Source organism: Carlito syrichta, unplaced genomic scaffold (genome assembly GCF_000164805.1).
Source record: "Carlito syrichta isolate Samal-C Ts95f unplaced genomic scaffold, Tarsius_syrichta-2.0.1 Scaffold303317, whole genome shotgun sequence".
Lineage (NCBI taxonomy): Eukaryota > Metazoa > Chordata > Mammalia > Primates > Tarsiidae > Carlito > Carlito syrichta.
Window position 1 is genome coordinate 159,737 of NW_007247413.1, and position 21,762 is coordinate 181,498.

General features: G+C 45.6%; 1 protein-coding gene across 1 annotated transcript in view; it reads right to left on the reverse strand.

Annotated features, from left to right (window-relative positions):
* GALNTL6 (polypeptide N-acetylgalactosaminyltransferase like 6) overlaps positions 1-21,762 on the reverse strand; it is a 217,525-nt gene that overhangs the window by 12,335 nt on the left and 183,428 nt on the right. The window contains exons 6-7 of the mRNA XM_008058390.2: positions 20,757-20,873; positions 9,089-9,238 (exon numbers count right to left, since the gene is read on the reverse strand). Coding sequence (XP_008056581.1) covers positions 9,089-9,238; positions 20,757-20,873 — 267 coding nt within the window. The remainder of the gene's footprint in view (positions 1-9,088; positions 9,239-20,756; positions 20,874-21,762) is intronic.

Genomic DNA, 21,762 nt, shown 5'->3' on the forward strand with positions numbered 1-21,762 from the left:
GATGAGGTCTCGCTACCCAGGCGGGTCTCGAACCCGCGGGCTCAGGCAATTCACTCACCTCAGCCTCCCAAAGGCGCGGGATTACAGGCTGAGCCACCGAGCCCGGCTTGGTTTTTGATTTCTTATAGAGGCGAGGTCTCTCCAAGTTGCCCAGGCTGATTTCGAATCCCTTGGCTCAGGCAATCCTCTTGCCTCTGCCTCCCAAAGTGCTGGGATTATAGGTGTGATCCACTGTGCTCAGCTATATTGAGTGTTATAATCCTTGAATACGACAGACTCCAGTATACTTTTAAAAATTTCTCTTAGTGGTGTTTTGTAGTCTTCTATGTAAAGCTCTTGCACATCTCGTGTGAGATTTATTCCTAGTTATTTGAAGATTTTCATTGTGACCAAATGGAATCACTTTCTAATTTCATTTTTCTATTTTTTGTTGCTGGCATATGGACAATTGATTTTCATCTTGGGGCTATGTTAAATGCTCCTATCAACTTTTCAATCCTTTAACTGCACAGTCTTTTGGATTTGCTAAATACCCTAACACACATCTGGGAATAGACTGTTTCATTTCTTTTTTTCTAATTCTTGTGTCCTTATATTTCTTTATCTTGTGTGATTACACTGGGTAGAATATCTCGTACAAGGTTGAATAGAAGTGATATAACCAGCATTCTATTTTATTCCTAGTCTGTGGAAGAAAGCTTTAATATTTTACCATGAAGAGTGATGGTGGAGGTAGGTTTTTGGATACACTTCTTATTACATTGAGTTAGTTTTTTTTTTTTTAATTTTTAATTTTTGAGTCAGGTTCTTACTCTGTTACCCAGGCTGGAGAGAAGTGATGCAATCATGGCTCACCACAGCCTCAACTTCCTGAGCTCAGGTGATCCTTTCACCTCAGTCTCCTGAGTAACTGGGATTACAGGTATGTGCCCTCATGTCCAGCTAATTTTTTGACTTTTCTGTAGAGACAAGGTCTCATTATGTTGCCCAGGCTGGTCTCAAACTCCCAGACTCATGCAATTTTCCCACCTTGGCCTTCCAAAGTGCTGGGATTTTCGATGTGAGCGCTGTGCTTGGCCAAGAGTATTTTTATAGCTTACTTTCTGTATGACCAGAACTGTTTAGTCAGATAGTAAAAACATGAGGATTCAACAACAGACCCACGTATGTTAGGGCTCTTGATGTATTTTTATTTTTATTTATTTTTTAGTTGGAGTCTCACTCTGTCGCCAAGACTGGAGTGCAGTGGCCGCTCCTGGCCACCGCAGCCTCGACCTGCTGGGCTCTGACGATCCTTCCGCTTCAGCCTTCCAAGTAACTGGAACTACAGGCATGCGCTACCACGCCCGGCTAATTTTTTGATTTATTGTAGAGATGAGGTCTCGCCAAGTTGCCCAGGCAGGTCTCAAACCTGCGGGCTCAGGCAATCCACTCACCTCAGCCTCCCAAAGTGCGGGATTACAGGCTGAGCCACCGAGCCCGGCTAGGGCTCTTGATTTATAACGAAAGTGCCACTTCAGTGAAGTGGGAAAAAAGTGCTCTTTTAAGAAGACGGTGATGGATCAATTGCATATGCCTATCTATATCCATGTATCTACATATCTATGTATCTATCTGAATCAATCCCACCTTGTATGATACACATAAAATGTTTCAGAAAATTATATACTGAAATGTAAAAGATTAGACAATAAAGTTTCCAAAGATGACTTAGAAAACTATCTTCATCACTTTGGTGCAGGCCAGAATCTCCTAAACAGAACACAACAAACACTACTCATAAAAAATAGCTTTCCAATCAGACACTCCACTGAAGAGCAAAAGGTAAGACACTAACCGGAGTGGGTAATACAATACATGCATCCAACAAGCTCATGTGTTCAGATATAAGGGGGACCCCCCAAAACCTGGAATTTATTTATAAAAAATTCTGTATTCATTCTTACATGTTTAAACTCCAGTCACTGTCAAAGTACTCTCCATTTGATGTCATGCACCTATCAAGATGCTTTTTCTACTGCTCAAAATGGTTTTTGAACTCATCAATTTTAATGCCTTTTAGTGCTTCTGCTGTTTTTCTGTTTCACCTCCACATTGGCAAAACGTTTTTCTTTGAGAACTTTTTTCATGTGCAGAAACAAACAAAAAAGTAAAAAGGGTGAGATGGGGTGAACAGGGACGCTGGAACACAGGGGTCAAGCCATTTTTGGTCAAAAACTGCTGAATACTCAGCGTGGTGTGGGCAGGTGTGCTTGTAAATCATCCATCATGAAATGAGCAAACATGTTCAAAGAATCTACAAGAAAAAATTCACTGAAGCCTCTCACAATGACACTAAACTGATATCCTGATGCTGATGGGTTTCTAGAGCACTTATGTAGTGGAGAATCCTAGGAGGTCTGCCTTCCAAAAGATAATTCTGTTTTTTTTGGGGGGGGGTCTCCTGTCATATATTTAAAATCCCTAAAAGTCTGTAAGAAAAAGCCAGATCACCCATGTTTCAAAATGGTAAAAGAACGTGAGCGGTTCCTTCATGGAGAAGATGTCCATAATGGCTAATATACATAAATACCACTTTACAGTTCCAGAATAAGGACAGAAAAAGGCACAGTGTGGGCAAGGATGCATCTTCTTATGCTGTCTGCACCACGGTCAGGTTTGCAGGTCTTTCTGTTTAAGAGTGTTTGTGCCTGAGCCCGCGGGTTCGAGACCCGCCTGGGCAACTTGGTGAGACCTCATCTCTACAATAAAATCAAAAATTAGCTGGATGTGGTAGCACATGCCTGTAGTTCCAGCTACTTGGAAGGCTGAGGCGGAAGGATCGCCAGAGCCCAGCAGGTTGAGGCTGCAGTGGCCGGGAGTGGCCACTGCACTCCAGTCTGGGTGACAGAGTGAGACTCCAACTCAAAAAAAAAGAGTGTCTGACCGACTTCCCAGCAACTGACCACTCTTTGTCAGTTTGAGGACTTTCTCTGGCCTCAAAAACAGCTCTGTGGCAACAGCGCTGGCAGATTGTGGCACAGAGGGCCTGCCAGAGAGCCCTGGCAGCTGGGCTTAAGGATGGAACCACAGACACCGGGGATTCCCAAAGTGGGGAGACGAGAGGGGTCAAGGGTTGAAAAACTACCCATTTGGTACCGCGATCACTATTTGAGTTCAATAAAAGCCCAGACTTCACCATCATGCAACATATCCATTTAATAAACCCACAATGTACCCCTTAAATCAAAAAGAATATAAAAGGTAAGGAAAGGAAAGGAAAAGAAAGGAAAGGAAAGGAAAGGAAAGGAAAGGAAAGGAAAGGAAAGGAAAGGAAAAAGAATCATTCTCTCTGTAAGATCGACTGGCTGGCCGGGCTTGGTGGGTCAGCCTGTAATCCCAGCACTTTGGGAGGCCGAGGTGAGTGGATTGCCTGAGCCCATGGGTTCGAGACCCGCCCAGGCAACTTGGTGAGACCTCATCTCTACAATAAAACAACACAACAACAACAAAAAATCAAGCTAGCTGGGCGTGGTGGCGCACGCCTGTAGTTCCAGCTACTTGGAAGGCTGAGGCAGAAAGATCACCGGAGCCCAGCAGGTCGAGGCTGCAGTGACCCTGAGCAGCCACTGCACTCCAGTGGGCGACAGAGTGAGACTCCAACTCAAAAAAACAAACAAACAAACAAAAAAAAGATAGACTGGCTACATGTGCGAGAGAATAAACTCCCTTCAGGAACTATCTTGACCACAGATTGCCTAGTGTGGTGTATAATATCCCAACACCCTGGGTTTCCAGTGTGCTTTCTAGACCAGCAGTCCCCAACTTTTTGACATCAAGGACCAATTTCTTGGAAAATAATTTTTCCACGGACAGAGGGAAGTAGGGAAGGAGATCATCAGGCATTTGATTCGCCTAAGGAGCTCGCATCCTGGATCTCTCGCATGCGCAGTTCACACTAGGGTCCATGATCCTATGAGAATCGAATACCACCACTGATCTGAAAGAAGGTGCAGCTCCGTTCACCTGCCGCTCATCTCCCGCTGGGTGACCCAGTTCCTAATAGGGCACAGACCAGTACCAGTCCACAGCCCGGGGGTTGGAGACCCCTGTTCTAGACCATTTCCAGAGGTCTTCAGTAGGGTGAGCTCTGGTGCCTGCAATGGTCCAGGCTCCAGAAGGCACCCTCTACGGGCACCCACCCCTCCCCCACCTCACTCTCTACCAAAGTTTTTGGGGCCATCTCCCAAATAAAACCTTGCACTCCAATTCTTACTTTAGGTTACATATCTGGGGAAACCCAAATGAAGATGTGTCATACTCCAACAAAATGTTTACTTAAAAAGAAAAGGGCATGGGAGAAAGCTCTCACTTTTGAAGAGATAACAATATCACTTAGGAGAGGTGGCTTGAGTGAGGTGGTATATCAGAATACGTCTTATCATGATTATCAGTGTCAAGATTGCTTGTAATGCACACAAACAAAAATTGATCATATGATCAGAAATGGTGCTAGAAGTCTTACATAGAATATCTCACTTCTTTATTATCTTTGTTGTGTGTGTGTGTGCCAGTTTCTTGCTCTTTTGCCCGGGATGGAGTGCAGTGACATGGTCACACCTCACCACAGCCTCGACCTCCTAGGGTCAGGCGATCCTCCTTTCTCGGCCACCTGAGTAGCTGGGACTGTAGGCATGTGCCATCATGCCCAACTAATTTTTTGTAGAGATGAGGTCTCGCTATGTTGCCTAGGCTGGTCTCAAACTCCTGGGCTTATGCAATCCTCCCACTTCAGCTTTCCAGAATACTGGGATTACAGGCATGACCCTTTAGGAAGCCATTGCAAGAATCTAGGGGTAAGACGCCAAGGGCATCCACCCTAATTTTGATGAAGAAATTGAAAGTCACAGATGCAAGATAACTTACTCAAGATCACATTACAATTTCATGATGAATTAGGACCTATTGGGACTGGCTACCTCTAAGGTAAGTGTGATGCTGACCAGATTGTGAAGGGTCAGGATGAGAACAGAGAGATTAAGGCATTTCATCTTCCACCCAATGAGAAACCGCGGTGGTTACACAACAGAGGACTGCAACGACCAGCTTTTGTGGACACTCCCTCCAACTGTAGAAGGAAAATGGACTGGAAGGGAAGGGGCAGAGGCAGGGCTATTGCAAGAATCTAGGAGTAAGATGCCAAGGGCTGCCACCAGGGCAGGGCTTCCAGAAATGACAACGAGGGGATGGGGTTCAGAGTCATTGGCTGGGGGAGGAGGTGACATGTCTTAGTGACCAGTCAGACACAGGGGTCGAAGAAGAGGAGAGACAGCCTCTTGGTTCAGATGTTGGGTGCTGGGCTTGAATATTTTTACTGATTCCTCAACAATCGACTGTCCTTGTAACAGGGGTCCCCCTGGTGGTAAAAGAAAACCAGGAACGGAGGTCCCCGTTCTGGGAACTTGCGGTCTGGGGACCCAGGTGTGCAAGGGAACATGGTTACACTGTCACGGAACAAGGGTGTTCTTCTCCTTCCGTGGTGGCCAGAAGCCATGTGTTAAATAGCTGCATGCTGAGAGCTGTTGAGATTAGAGGGGGCAGGGTGGCAGCCTGCACCCACTCCAGCAAGGTGGTTGTGGGCCTCTCCTATCTCTCCAAGAGATCACCCATAGGGGGCCGTAACCAGCATCCATGACTCTGAGTCCAGCAAGGGCTTGGCAACTCTCCTGGGAAATATTAACCGCATATTTATTATTATTATTTTTTGAGTTGGAGTCTCACTCCGTCCAGGCTGGAGTGCAGTGGCCCGCTCCTAGTCACCACAGTCTCCGGGCAATCCTCTGACCTCGGCCTTCCAAAGTGCTGGGATTATAGGCACGATCCACCACGCCAGGGCTAATCTCATCTCTTAACAGTGAGGTGGAGGAAAGAGTGCAGATGCTAAGGCCAGATTCATCTGCGATTGGACCATTGGCTTTGCCCAAATCTGCAGTTATCTGTTTCTTTTTGCATAAACTGTACATACTCATGCCTGGTTAGGAGGCTTGAGGGAATATTTTTAAAGCAGGAGTTCCATGCTTCCTTAACTGTTAGAAGATGACTTTAGGAGTTTAAGAGATGACTGTCACAGCCCTCCAGATGTAGAGGCCCAGGGATCCAGGTGGACTGTGGCTATGTTAATAGAAAGGGCGGGCACCAAGGCAAACTTAAACAATTGCTAAACCCTCATCTAAATAGATAAGGTGGCACCTGGAGAGACTGCTGTCTTTGTGCTTTTCCCTTTATGCCTTGGGCATAGCCCTTGGGAAAAATGAGTTTTCTAAAACAGGTGCTTTTGACTAAGCTTGAGTCATTCACCAAGATGAGATATTTCAGTAGCTTTCCATTTTGAGCCTCTGGCAGTTTCCTGATTAAGTATAAATACCTTGCTGGCTACATAAATACACATCCAGCACAACCTTTTGCTGAGTAAACAAGGCCAGCAGCTACAGAGATCCGAGCAGAGACCCACAGCACAATTGCATCTGGGGCTTCCTTCTACAAATCCCTTCAGATCCGGGAAGGGCTTAGTGTTAAATCTCGCAAGGGTTGCCTCTTGAAATCTCCGAAGCCTGATTTTTTTCTCCCCAGGAGCTCTGTGGATTCCTTGGTTGTATCTATCTGTAAGCTTTTGTAAGCTGCCTAATGAAAACAACTGCATTTTCCTGACTTAATTGCATATCATTAAGTGGGCTCACCGTAGTGCTGTCAATGGATGTTATGAGAAGTGTTCTGCTCTCTGGGGACCACCAGCATCCCCGGCAAGCGGCAGACCAGGACTTTCATGATGTGCACAGAAAGTCACTTTTTTTTTTTTGAGTTGGATTCTCACTCTGTCGCCCAGATGGAGTGCAGTGGCCGCTCCCGGCCACCACAGCCTCGACCTGCTGGGCTTCGGCGAACCTTCTGCCTCAGCCTTCCAAGTAGCCGGAATTACAAGCATGCGCTACCATGCCCGGCTGATTTTTGATTTATTGTAGAGATGAGGTCTCACTGCCCAGGTGGGTCTTGAACCCGCGGGCTCAGGCAATCCACTCACCTCAGCCTCCCAAAGGCACAGGATTACGGGCTGAGCCACCGAGCCCAGCTAGAAAGTCACTTCTTAAAGGTCAGAATGTAACCATTAGAAAGAAATGACTCTATTGAGCCGCACAAGACTGTATCATCTTGAATAACAGGGAGTGTGATAAATCATTTACTATACATTTCATAAAGAAAACCGTGAGGTTCTCTTTGTGGTGATTTCTCTTCCCTCTCATATTTTATCTGACACCTCTTATTAGCTCTTTTGATTTTAGACTTTAAATTGTTTTGTAGGAGGACATGACAAGGAAGCTTGTTTTGCACTTTTTTTGGTATTAACCACAATCTGCTAGGCACAGAATGAATATGTGCCTTTGAGTGAGAATAGTTTTAGGTACCAGAATGCTCACTGAATGAGGAAACTTATGTCCTAACCGGTGACCCCCATAATGACTCTCCCTTCCACTGCCTGTAATTTTGGAAGACCTTGATTTTGTCTCGGCCACAGGATAGCCGAGCTTAGGATACAAGTGGGGGGTATTTCATTTTCCTTAGAGCACGAAAGGCCCACAGAGGGCATTTTCTCCCTGTTTGGTAAGTTCCTGCAGTTCTGTGGGTTTGGAGCAAAATGGACCTCAGGGAAGTACTTGCCAATTGACAGCCAAGTCCTGACCCAAAAAAGCTAAGAAGTTGAAAAATAATTTTGTATAGTATTCTAGAAAGTTGTGAAAAGGAAACTTAATGAAAATATTTTAAAATAATAATTTAATTGCTGTTTTATTAACTCAATTATATGCGTGTTTTTTTGGAGGGAGCCTGGAGTCTCACTATGCCACCCAGACTGGAGTGCAGTGGCACGATCACAAGTCATTGTTCATGGCAGGGCAGCCTCCACCTCCTGAGCTCAGGCAATTCTTCCACCTCAGCATCCCAAGGAGCTGGGACTATAGGCACACACCGCCAAACTGGGCTAATTTTTTGAAAAATTTTTTTTGGGGGGTAAAGATGAAGTTTCACTATTTTTCCCAGGTTGGTTGTGAACTCCTGGGTTCAAGCAGTCCTCTAGCCTCAGCCTCCCAAAGTACTGGGATTACAGGCATGAGCCACCACACCTGACCTGATTTTATATTTGTTTTTGAATGATTTTTTTTCCATCATGAAATGTGAATGTGATAAGTTTGTAAACTTTTAAGTTCCCCAAATAAATTCTTCTTTGCTCCATTTGGGCAGGGATTTGGCCATATTATAAATGGTTCACTTTGCGTATAAGGATGACAGTCATTGTTATCTACAGAGGTGTATAAATATTTGTGCAGACATCATTGTCTTGACCCAGACAGTTCCCAAGTGAGTGAGCCTGTGATACATCATCAATGAATGGATGTGTTCATTTGTGTGTGTGTGTGTGTGTGTGTGTGTGTGTGTGTGTGTTGTGAATGGAGTTTCTCAACAGTTATGCATGTGCATATTTGCTCATTGGGCAGGTGATTCTTCCTTTTGGGAGCTGACTGGGTGTAGCCTAGACTCATTCTGGTCAAAGCCATTCAGTCATGGCTGATTGTGATGGATGGACGCACACTTAGCAAAGCTAAGCTTGCCCCTCATGCACTCTGTCTCTTCCCTCAATCCTTGCTGGTGGTCTCCAGTGTGTAAGCCTAATGTGTGTATGCATGTCCAGGTCACACTCTGAATCAGAACAGTGAATTTTCAAAGAAAGTCTTGTGTGAGAGACCAAGAAGCCCCGGAAGTCTGATACCACTGTGGTGTCCTGAGCCCTGCTGGCCAGTGTCCTCAGAGCCCTGCCTGCTGGTATCTTGGGGCCTTACCTGCTGGTGTTCCCACAGCCTCACCTGTTGGTGTCCTCCAAGCCCTATCTGCCAGTTACTTGCTGGTGTCCCCCAAGTCCCACCTGCCAGTGTTCCCCGAGTCCCACCTGCTGTGTCCCTGAGCCCCACCTGCCATATCTCCCGAGCCCCACCTGCCATGTCCCCCAAGCCCCACCCACCGTGTCCCCGGGGCCTCACCTGCTGTATCCCCTGAGCCCTACCTGCCGGTGTCCCCAGAGCTGGTTTCCCTTCATGCCATGGCAGTCATAGAGCGTGACGGGGCTGCTGTGAGAGACGGCGTCGAAGCAGAACTTCCGGGTGTGCAGAGGCTCCCCAGGTCGGATGTCCTCTCTCCACCCAAAGGTAAAGAGCTGGCAAAGTAATCAGAGCAGGGAAGATGCAGTGAGTTTGACTTGGAGAGAGGATTCCAGGGCAGAGGAGATCTGTCTTTTAACAATAAAGATGCCTGCTCAGTGGCCTTGTAGAAAGGATGTCTCAGCTGACAGAGATGTTGGGAAAGCCACGCCTCATAAAGAGCTGTGGCAGCAAGTGTTCCACCGTTAGCCCAGGTTGCCAAAACATGCAGATGAAAAGTTTCTTGATGGAAGAAATACAGACAGGGGAGAGAGAGAGAGAGAGAAAGAAGACAAGAGAAGAGAAAGGAAAGAGGAGAGAAAGAGGAGAGAGAGAGAGAGAGAGAGAGAGAGAGAGAGAGAGAGAGAGAGAGAGAGAGGAGAGAGAAAATAGAAGGGGGAGAGAGAGAGAAAGGGGGAGAGAGGGGAAACAGAAGTTTCATAAAATGATATTTACTGTCACTGTATTTAATAGACTCATAATCCATCCAACATCTTCTGATCCTAGTCTAACTGATCCCATCCTATGCATTTCATTCTATAATATTACAAATGCTACTTATACACTACATCGATTTTCACAAGCCACACAAAGCATTCCTGAAGGGGGAGGACATTTTCTTGAGTTGTTTGAGGTGAATGGCCTTTAAGCTGTGGAGGAGGAGAAATTCTTAAGTAAGGGGAGAAATGCACAAGATGAGCCCTGGGATTTGTTCCTTTGGGAACCTTCTAGTAAGGGTCTGTGAGTCTTGCAACAGGACCTCAAGCAGGCTGGCTGTGGGAAGCCCAAAGGTGAGCTGCAAACCCCGAAGGGCTGTCAGGGAACTCTGCTGATGTGAAAGCCAGCGCAAGGCTGGACGGTGTGTGGATAACACGCAACTCTGGCCACACTCTCAGTATATAGACATTTCTGGAGTCAGCCCCCTTGTGTTGCTGGGAGTACCTCAATGGTCTCCTCCTGGTCTCTTCCTAGCTTCCTTCTTCGGCTCTCAACATCTGTCGCCTCAGACTCCAGAGATGACTGCTGGAAAGCCCTACCTGACCGTGTTCTTGCTCAACCTAAAATCCCACCACAGCTCACACGGCCCTTAGAGAATACAGTTCAGATTCTCTAGCACACGGGGGACTTCCTGCGACCTGGCCTTGGCTGTTCCTTCTAGCTACAACTCTCTCCTTTGAGTTTATGCTCCAGCAACACTGAAAAGTTTGCCGTGTCTTGCACAGATCAGATGGTAATTTCCCTTCTGTGACTTTGGTCCAGAGAGTCCCTCTGGCTGGACGGTTGACACCCACCAGTCATGTTCGTTCATGCCAGTTGGTTAAGGTTTTGCACACCCAAGAAGCCACCCTCTTGGGACTGCCTTCTCCTTCCTGACCCTCACCCATTTCATCAAGATTCTCTGTTTCTGTCTTTGTACACTCACTAGACAGTGAGTTCCTTCAACACGGGGTTGTTTGTTTATTTATTTATTCATTTGTTTATTTATAATTTTTCTCTGAGTTGGAGTCTCCCTCTGTCACCCAGGCTGGAGTGCAGTGGCAGGATCACAGCTCACTGTAGCCTCGACTTCTTGGGCTCAGGTGATCCTCCTGCCTCAGTCTTCTGAGTAGCTGGGATTCCAGGCATGTGTCCCCATGCGGCTAATTTTTTGATTTTTTTTTTGGTACAGGTGAGGTCTTGCTATGTTGCCCAGGCTGGTCTCAAACTTATGGGCTCAAGCAATCCTCTGGCCTTGGCCTTCCAAAGTGCTGGGATTACAAGCATGTCGTGCCCGGCGGGGGTTGTTTCCTCTTTATCTGTGTGCTTCTAGCACTCAGAGAAATTTATGGCGCACAATAGATACTCAATGGAATATCTGTGGAATAAATAAAACTTGCACTCAGTATGTTAACGGAAAGTGTGTTGAGGTAACTGTCAAGATAAATGAATTAGTCTCTCAAACACATCTGTGCTGTTTATGTCTAATTACAACAATATCAGTGATAATTATTATTTTTCAAACTTTCAGCCTTGATGATTTTACCTGTTATTGGAATAGAAACGTCCTGACCTATAAACCTGTGATTGGCTTCAATTAAATATTTTATACACCTTACCTTTTATTTTATTTTTTGAGTTGGAGTCTCACTCTGTCGCCCAGGCTGGAATGCAGTGGCACACTCACAGTCACTGCAACCTCAACCTGCTGTGCTCAGGTGATCCTTCTGCCTCAGCCTTCCAAGTAGTTGGAAATGCAGGCACGTGCCTCCATGCCTGGATAATTTTTTGATTTATTATAGAGATGAGGTCTCGCCGAGTTGCCCAGGCTACCTTGAACCCATGGGCTCAGGTAATCCTTTCAATTATAAGCGTGAGCCACCGTGCCCAGCCAAATATTTTATTTTCTTTTTTCACCTTCTATGTCCATTTTTTCTTTTCTTTCTTTTTTTGAGTAGGAGTCTCACTCTGTCACCCAGGCTGGAGTGCAGTGGCACATTCACAGTCACCGCAGCCTCGACCTGCCAGGCTCAGGCGATCCTTCCACCTCAGCCTTCTAAGTAGCTGGAACTACAGGTGCAGCACACCACCATTCCCAGCTAAAATTTTGATTTATTGTAGAGACACAGTCTCACCATGTTGCCCAGGCTGGTCTTGAACTCCTGGACTCAGGCAATCCTCTCGCTTCCACCTCCCAAAGTGCTGGGATTACAGGCTTGAGTCACCGCGCCCGAACTTTTTTTTATTTTTCAGTCTTACTGCGATAAAACTGGAAAACAAAAGTTGCCTTTGGTGGATCCTGGGCTAATGGTCAGGCTGAGGCGGCCCTGGAGATTTGCAGACCAGGTGTCTGTTCCAGAAGAACTTGCTGCAGAGAGTGCGGCTGGCCCATGGCTCTCTAGCTGCTGTAACCTGGGAGCTAACAGCTCTCAGAACATTCCTGCTGAGACCATCTCCCACCCCTTTCACACCTGGCCTGAGCAAGGCACCTCTACGGTTGCAGATGCACCTTTAGCTTGTGCTGATCTCTGAGACTCCTCCCCCATCCTCTTCCTTTGAGTTGGAGTCTCACTCTGTGGCCCAGAATGGAGTGCAGTGGCACGCTCCCGGCCACCACAACCTCGACTTGCTGGGCTCAGGCAATCCTTCCTCCTCAGCCTTCCAAGTGGCTGGAACTACAGATGCACGCCACCACGCCCAGCTAGTTTTTGTGATTTCGTGTAGAGACGAGGTCTCACCATGTTGCTCAGGCTGGTCTCAAACCACTGGGCTCATGCGATCCTCTCACCTTGGCCTCCCAAAGTTCTGAGATTATAGGCTGAGCCACCGCACCAGGCTCATCCACGTCTTAAATATCACTTTTTGCTGGCACTCTAGGCAATTCAACCAAGACAGGGACAAGTAAACTTGATTAGTTTATCTATTTTTCTCCCTGTCTCCCTCTCTCTCTCTCTTTGATTTTTATTTTTAGACTTAAGGGGTGCAGGCACAGGTTTGTTGCATAGATAGATCATGTGATGGTAAGGGTAGAGCTCCTAGTGAGTCCATCATCCAGGTGGTGGACCTGGTACCCAATGGGGAGTTTTTTTTTCATCTTTTTTTATTTTTATTTTTTCAAGTTGGGGTCTCATTCTGTCGTAGACTGACACTATCATGGCTCACTGTAGCCGTGAACTCCTGGGCTGAAGGAATCCATCCTCCTAGGCCTCCTGAATAGTTGGGACTGCGGGTGTGTGCCACCACACCTGGCTCATTTTTTTATTTCTTTTTTGTAAAGACGAGGTCTTACTATGTTGCCCAGGCTGGTCTTGAACTCCTGGTGAGAGCCACCGTACCTGGCTGTTGTTTGATTTTCATATACCCAGAAGACCAGACCTGAAAGGGACTTCAGTCACAACCTAGAATGGTTCTTGTTAGACAGTTTGGGAAATTCAGGTTGCAGAGGTAAAGTGTCTTAGTTCTGCCACGCCTTCATTTTGTGCCTTTTATTTTATTTATTTATCTGAAAACATTTTTATTTTAAGGATGTGGATACAATTCAGGATTATGTATACAGGTGGACATCATACAGGTAAAATTTGGGGTTCACTTTGGTCCCCATTTCACCTGGTTTGAGATCAGGTGCCCTTATTGATGTAGTGTGTTCCCACCTCCCCTGGCAGTTTCCCACTACTGTCAATCCCTTTCTTGCAATATTACGATAATGGTTCAGGGTTTGCTTATGAGCAAGAACATGTGGTACTCAGTTCTTTGTTTCTGTGACAGATCGCTCAGTATTATAACCTCCAAGGTCATCCAAGTTACTGCAGAATTCATAATTTTGTCCTTCTATATGACTGTGTAGTATTCCATTGTGTATATGTATCACATTTTTTTTTATCCAGTCCTCTTTCAATGGGCAGCATGGTTGGTTCCATGTTTTTGCAATTGTGAATAATGCTGCAATAAACATGCATGTGCAGGTATCTTTTTCACAGAGTGATTTGAGTTCTTTCGGGTATATTCCCAGAATGGAGATTGCTGGGTCATATGGGAGGTCGATTTTTAGATCTTTTAGGAATCGTCACACTGTTTTCCAGAGAGGTTGTACTAGTTTACACTCCCACCAACAGTGCAGAAATGTTCCCCTTTCCCTGCATTCTATCCAGCATCTGTTGTTTTTTGAGTTATTGATGATGGCCATCCTGACTGGAGTTAGGTGTTCTCTCAGTGTAGTTTTAATTTGCATCTCCATGATGACTAGTGATGTTGAACATTTCTTCATGTATCTGTTGGCCACTTGAATGTCTTCTTTTGAGAAGTGTTTGTTCACATCTTTTGTCCACTTTTAAATAGGGCTTTTTTTTTTTCCTGGCACATTTGAGTTTTTTGTAAATCCTGGATGTTAGGCCTTTGTCAGATATACAGTTGGCAAAATTTTTTTTTTTCCCCATTCTGTGGGCTGTCTCATTGCTCTCTTGATGGTTTCTTTTGCTCTGCAGAAGCTTTTTAGTTGATGAGGTCCCACTTGTCTATCTTATCTCTTATGGCATGGGCACTTGGGGCTTTGATCAGGAATTGGTTGCCATTTCTAGTTTACATAAGAGTGTTTCCCGCCTTTTCCAAGGTTCTTATAGTTTGAGTTTTTATTTTTTTATTTTTTGAGTCAAAGTCTTACTCTGTTGCCCAGGCTGGAGTGCAGTGGCATGCTCACGGCCACCGCAGCCTTCACCTACCAGACTCAGGCAATCCTTTCACCTCAGCCTCCCATGTAGCTGGAACTACAGGCACACGCCACCACACCTGGTTAATTTTTAAATTTATTGTAGAGACGAAGTCTCACCAAATTGCCCAGGCTGGTCTTGAATCCTTGGGCTCAGGCAATCCTCCTGTCTCCGCCTCCCAAAGTGCTGGGATTATAGTGTGAGCCACCACTCCTGGCTGTACTTTTTATTAAATGGATCGACTAGTTTATTTTATTTTATTTTATGTTTTTTTTTGTGTTGGAGTCTCAGTCCATCGCCCAGGCTGGAGTGCATTGGCACTCTCACGGTCACCTCAGAGTCAACCTGCTAGGCTCTGGCGATCCTTCCGCCTCAGCCTTCCAAGTAGCCGGAACTACCAGCTGGATCAACTAAGTTTAAAAGAAGACTTGTGTCATAGCAAACACAAGTACATCTGTCTCTTGGACAAATGTATTTTCATTTATTGTCACAATCACATCTCAGCACATCCTTAGGGAACTGTTGCTTGTTTTTTGGGTATTATGATGCAAGCATCATTCTTAGGTTTGTAGAGTGACTGTTAGTCTGTAGTATGCACTGTGTCTTATAGATTATTATTATTACTGCTGCCTGTTGATGACATTCCTGCATACCACGTGACATACCTGCAGATGGCATCAGTGACTCTATTCTTCTGCACCTACTGTTAGCTAAGATTTTTCTCTTATGCCTCTCAAATATATGGCCACTTAGCTTATACTAATGACCATGTCCAACCAGTCAGGCATCGAATCTTTGATTTGTCAGGGACTCTTTCCTGTGTGTAATTTTGTCAAAGCAGAAGCAAGCAGACATCATGAGATGACATTCACTGTTTACTTTGGGTAATGTCATCGTGATGTCCGTAGCTTGTCTCTTTCACCCTCAAACTGTTCTAACTGGCAAAAGGCCAGTTAGAGGCCAGGTGCAATGGCTCATGCCTGTAATCCCAGCACTTTGGGAGGTTGAGGCGAGAGAATTACCTGAGGCCAAGGGTTCAAGACCAGCCTGGGCAATGTGGTGAGCCCTTGTCTCTACAATAAATCAAGAAAAATTAGCCAAGCATGGTGGTGCATACCTATAGTTCCAGTTGCTTGGAAGGCTGAGGTGGAAGGATCGCCTGAGTCCAGCAGGTCAAGGGTGCAGTGGCTGTGAGCATGCCACTGCACTCCAGCCTGGGTGACAGAGAGAGACTCCAACTCAAAAAAAAAAAAGTATTTAGAGTTTGTCTAGATTTCCTGTACAATCACTTCTGATGTGTTTATTTGACCTTGAGTCCCTTCATTTCTTTATTTGAGTGATACTTCAGAATATAGACTTACAATGATAGCTTTTATTTCCTTATTTTAATATGAAGGTGACATGTGTAATCTTGCCTGGGTCTGTATTGTATTACATGAATAAGCGCACGAGGTTTGGTGCTGCTCACACACGTATCTTAATCTTGCGACTGGACTTGACAACCGAAAGTTTTTTTTCCTCTCTGTGGGCGGTTATATTTTATTTCCTTGTTACGTGGATTGCAGAAGCCTGAGATAGGGCAGGCTCCACCTTGCAGTCTGTACCCGTCTGTATGCTGTCTGGAGGGGACACTCTTCTTCCCAAAGAAAAGTAATCAGACCTTTGCTTGTATGCACCGACTTGCTTTGATCTGTCTGCGAGTCTCCCTTCCAGGACCTGGGAGGCCAGGTCTTTAGCAGAATGGAAGGCCTGACACGTGCCTCCTGCCTAGTGTGACATCAGAAGCTGGCGGGGTGGGCGCGGGGAGCACCAAACTCGGCCAGGGAGAAGCCCCCTCCCGGACTCAGACAGCATCCTTTCCAGACCGTACAGTCTTATAAGGTTCTATTTTTCTTTCTGATTTTAGTCCCTGGAGGAAACACAATGCTACTGTGCTATCAAACAGAGACACGGATCGCCCTGGAAAAATGAATCACAGGCTTGCTTCCTTCAGGGGAGCTGATTGAGTCACCACGAGTTTCGCAACAAAAGTCATTTTCTTAGAGATGAGTTTCAATAGACTTTTCTTTGTTCCCCATGTGGCAGTTTGTGTATTCATTTGTGTTTTATTTTTGCCATTGGATTTTTGGAAAAAGGGGATCATTTCAACTCTGATAAGTGCCCCCTTTGTGTTCCTTAAATGCGTTTTGAGTTAAAGAGGAAACTCCTGATTTTCACATTCTGATATCGTTTTCTCATCCGGGAATTTTAATCTAAATGTAGAAAAACGAATGCTATGTTTTATAAGTCACTGAGTAATATATTGACTAAAGTTTACAGTCAATTACTGTGGAATGAACCAGCTTGTGAGGCTTTAACTTCCTAGTCGATATATGGCAACACATATTTCAAATATGAAGCATTTTTTCACCTCCTGTCAACCTTTGTAATTTTCCTGTAGCTTTGTTTTGGGGTCTCCCGAGACCAAGACCTTTTAAAAGAGCTGCATTAACCGGTCTTTCTGTCCTGCCTATGTAGTTTTCCACTGTCTAGTGCTGTCCTCTGGTGACCATTTCTTGAATTACAGGCCATATACTCTGAAGAAGAAAAATAAACCGACAATATTTAAAGTCTGTGCAATACAGTTGGTTTTGCTTATATCCATTTTCTGCTGACAAGCAAAATCCGCGGACCAGGGCTGATTTTTAACCTAGAGCGTTACTGGATAGAAGAATTAAACCCCAGTTCAGGCGCCCAGGCCAGCTTGGTAGCCACCAGCCGGCCAGGTGTGATTCTTGGTCAAGAGATGAAGCTTTTCTTTCTGGCTTTTTAAATACGTCCTTTTCCACCCCAGACGCCAGTCTTCCTGATAGCCTCTCAAACCTTCTCTCTTTCTCCAGGAGGAAGTCAGAATTGCTTGTCGGGCCGGGTGCAGTGGCTAATGCCTGTAATCCCAGCACTTTGGGAGGCTGAGGCAGGAGAATTGCTTGAGCTCAAGAGTTCAAGCCCAGCCTGGGCAACATAGTGAGACTTCGTCTCTAAAAAAAAAAAAAAAAGGTCTGTGTTGATGCACACCTGCGTGGGAGGTGAGGCAAGAGGATTGCCTGAGCCCAGAAGTTTGAGGCTGTGGTGAGCTAAGACTGTGCCACGCACTCCAGCCTGGGAGACAGAGTTAGACCCTGACTTGAGATGTAGGAGTTATGACCTGAAAAGATCTAACAATTTCATGAGGCCGCATGGTCTGAACCAAAATCCAGGTTGGTCCTAACTGCAAGGCCCACATTCCTTCTAGGACACCGTGAGGCAGTGGGGTGAGGGCCCCAGGGCTGAGTCAGTGCTTAGGAGAGAGGCAGCCCTGATGGGATGGATGAGCTCTGGACTGTGCTGTGACTTGGTCTACTGCTGTTTCTTTTTTTTTTTTTTTTTGAGTTGGAGTCTCACTCTATCATCCAGACTGGAGTGCAGTGGCCGCTCCCGCAACCTTGACCCGCTGGGTTCCGGCCATCCTTCCGCCTCAGCCTTCCGAGTGGCCGGAATTACAGGCGCGCTACCACGCCTGGCTGATTTTTTGATTTATTGTAGAGATGAGGTCTCACTGCCCAGGCGGGTCTCGAACCCGCGGGCTCAGGCAATCCACTCACCTCAGCCTCCCAAAGGCGCGGGATTATGGCTACTGCTGTTTCTTAACATCGAGCTGTTCTGTGTGGGACACAGACTTGGAGTTGGGACAGGAAAGGCACTGGGGCCAGGAGAGGGTGCCATTGACCCTACTGAATCCCAGTGTCCTGGAGGCTGGGGGGTGGAGGACAGGGGAGTTTCTTCTTTCTTTCTTTCTTTCTTTCTTTCTTTCTTTCTCGCCTGAGCCTTTCTGGTAGATGGGACTACAGGCATGCACCACCACACTTGGCTAATTTTTAAATTTTTTTTTGTAGTGATAAGCTCTCTCTATGTTGCTCAGGCTGGTCTCGAACTCCTGGGCTCAAGCGATCCTCTCACCTCAGCACCCTAAAGGACTGGGCTTACAAGAGTGAGCCATCCCGTCCAGCCTAGGGGGTGGGAGCCTTTTCTAGGGTACTGACACGAGATAGCTGAGGGCACCAATGACGCCCTGCTGGGAGCTGCTCGTTGACTTTTGTGGTTTTTTCTCAAGAGATGTTATGGACACCTGGGAAATGAAGGCACAGGCAGTGCACACGGTCCTGAGCTTGGAACATGTTCCTCTGTGGCGAAAGAGACAGGAAGCGGGGAGGGAGAAGAAGAGAAAGAGGGGTGGAGGGCGGGACTTTAACTGCACCTGCATTTTAAAAAATTTATATTTTATTTTGAAGATGTGGGGTACAGTTCAGGATTAGGTGTACATGTGGATGTCGTACAGGTAAAGTTTGGGCCTCCCTTTGGTCCCTGCTTTGCCTGGTTTGAGATCAGGTACCCTTCCTGATGTTGTGTTCCCCACCCCCTCCCTGGCAGTATCCTGCTGCCAATGCCTTTCTTATAGTGTTATGGTGAATGTTCAGGGTTCGCTTATGAGTGAGAGCATGGGTTACTCAGTTCTTTGTTTCTGTGATAGATCACTGAGTATGATAGACTCTAAATCCATCCAAGTCGCTGCAAAGTCCATCATTTTGTTCTTCTTTATGGCTGTGTAATATTCCATCGTGCGTATGTATCACATTTTAAAAATCCAGTCCAGTTTTGATGGGCAGGAGGGTTGGGTCCAGGTTTTTGCTATTGTGAATAGTGCTGTGGTAAAAATGCGCGTGCAGGTATCTTTTTTGTAGAATGATTTGAGTTCCTCCAGGTATATGCCCAGTAGGGGGATTGCTGGGTCATATGGAAGGTCAATTTCTAGTTTTTTAGGAATCGCCACACTGTTTCCATAGAGATTGAACTAGTTTGCATTCCCACCAGCAGTGTAGAAGTGTTCCCTTTGCTCCGTGTCCTCGCCAGCATCTGTTGTTGTTTGTTTTATTAATCATGGTCATTCCTGCTGGGGCTGGGGGAGTATCTCAATGTGGTTTTGATTATACCTGAATTTTTATTCTCTTAAAAAATTGGGTGATTGCTGTTGATACTTGTTAATTCTGTGTGATGTGCACATACATGCCTGCTGCAATGTTTTCTGTAGTTTCCCATGGAAATATTTCCTTATTTAAAATTAAAACATGACCAAGGAGCAGAGACACCATCATGGCCACTATCATTTTTCTTTCATGATACTGTAAGCAAAGCTGTTGACAGGAACCTTCAAGTTTCCAAGTGGGTTAGAGATCACCTCTGACTTCAACTGAGCTACACTGACATGGTCTTTGATGAAAAGCAACACAGAGTCTTGAAATATCCCATGAAATCCACATCTTAAAGTAACCCATGGACTCTAAGTCAAGTATCCCATAATGTCTATTCCGGAGTGTTGTTTCTTCAAAGTTACCCTTCTGGTGTAAGATTAAAAATGACTACCAGGACAAGAGGTCCATGTAAAGTGTTCTGTTCACTATCCAGGTGGGGGAAAATAAGATGAGAGAAAGTCACAAACACAGAACAACAGAGTCATGAAAGCCATGACATTTAGCTGGAAGAGTTCCACAGCACTCTACGGGCTTATCGTGTTTTAAAAACTATCATTCTGGAAAAATGAAATAAGACAAGGGTCACTGTCGGCATTTCACTAAGCCTTTCTATAATTTAAAGCATATTTAGGGTGGGCGTGGTAGCTCATGCCTGCAATTCCAGCACTTTGGGAGGCCAAGGCAGGAGGATCACTTGATCCCAGGAATTTGGGACCAGCCTAGGCAACATAGTGAGACCTCATCTCTACAAAAATAAAAATAAAATTAAAAAAATTAGCTGGAAAAAATTAGGCAGAAGTCAGAATTGCTTGTTGGACCGGGTGCAGTGACTAATGCCTGTAATCCCAGTACTTTGGGAGGCCGAGGCAGGAGGATCACTTGAGCTCAGGAGTTCATGACCAGCCTGGGCAATATAGTGAGACTTCATCTCTAAAAAAAAAAAGGCTGATGATGTATGCCATTTCAGCTACTCAGGAGGCTGAGGTGGGAGGATCACTTTAGCCCAGGAGCTGGAGGCTGTGGTGAGCCATCATTGTGCCACTGCACTCCAACCTGGGAGACAGAGGGAGACCCTTGACTGAAAAACAAAATACATAGAGCATAATTATCTTAATTGTTAACCACAACTGTTCTGAGAAAGCACAGAAACAGGGGAGTCAAGTGACTCATTTGACAGTGGGGCTGGCTGGTGATGGGAGGATTTCATCTCAGGTTCCCCGTGTGACATCTAGAGATTTGTTCCCGCCGTGTCCCCCCATGTGTGTCTTGGCCCCCAGCCCTCACGGCACAGCATCTGGGAGCCTACGGACCTGCTCATGGGACCACGTCCTTTCAGAACCGTCCTTGACACAGATGTCCAGTCTCAGTTCAGTGCCGGTGGCTCCGTGCTTGCTGTCCACGCAGAGGTTGGCTGCCACATTTCGAATCTGTGGAAAGAAGAAGGATGGTGAGGGTAGGGCTGTGCCGTAGTGTTGTATCATTAGCTCCTGACAATCCTGGTATCAATTGGGTGAAACATGATCATCTTTTGATTACATGACTGTTGGATGTGGTCTTGAATTTGTATGCAATTTAGGGGGAAAAGCGTGAAATTCAATGTCACATTAAAGTCATCTTCACAGGGTTAAGGATTAATCGGCCTGCACGTTGACCCACTTCTTTGTAACCAAAAGTCGTACAACGCTGAACATCTGCATCTCCAAGGTTTCTGTTGATAGGATTTCTGATGTTAGAATCATAAAGCTTTTATTTAAGAGTTGTTTAAGCAAGCTGAGTGTGGTGGCTCATGCCTATAATCCCAGCACTTTGGGAGGTGGAGGCAAGAGGATTGCCTGAGTTCAGGGGTTTGAGATCAACCTGGGCAACACAGAGAGACCTTGTCTCTACAATAAATAAAACATAGCACATGCCTATGTTTCCAGTTACCTGGAAGGCTGAGGTGGAAGCATTACCTGAGTCCAGTAAGTCGAGGGTGTGATGGCTGTGAGCGTGCCACTGCACTCCAGCCTGGGTGACAGAGTAAGACTCCAACTCAAAAAAGCAAAAAAAGAATCAACATTGTTAAGCTGTCCATTCTACCTAAGGCAATCTACAGATTTAATGCAATACCCATCAATTAACAGCAACATTCTTCTCAGACCTAGAAACAACAATATAGGAATTTATATGGAAATATAAATGACCACGAATAGCCAAAACAATCCTCAGCAAACAACAACAACAACAACAACAACAAACAAAGCAGGAAGTATCACACTTTCAGAGTTTAAACTTTATTATAAAGCTACAATAATCAAAACAGTCTGGTATTGGTAT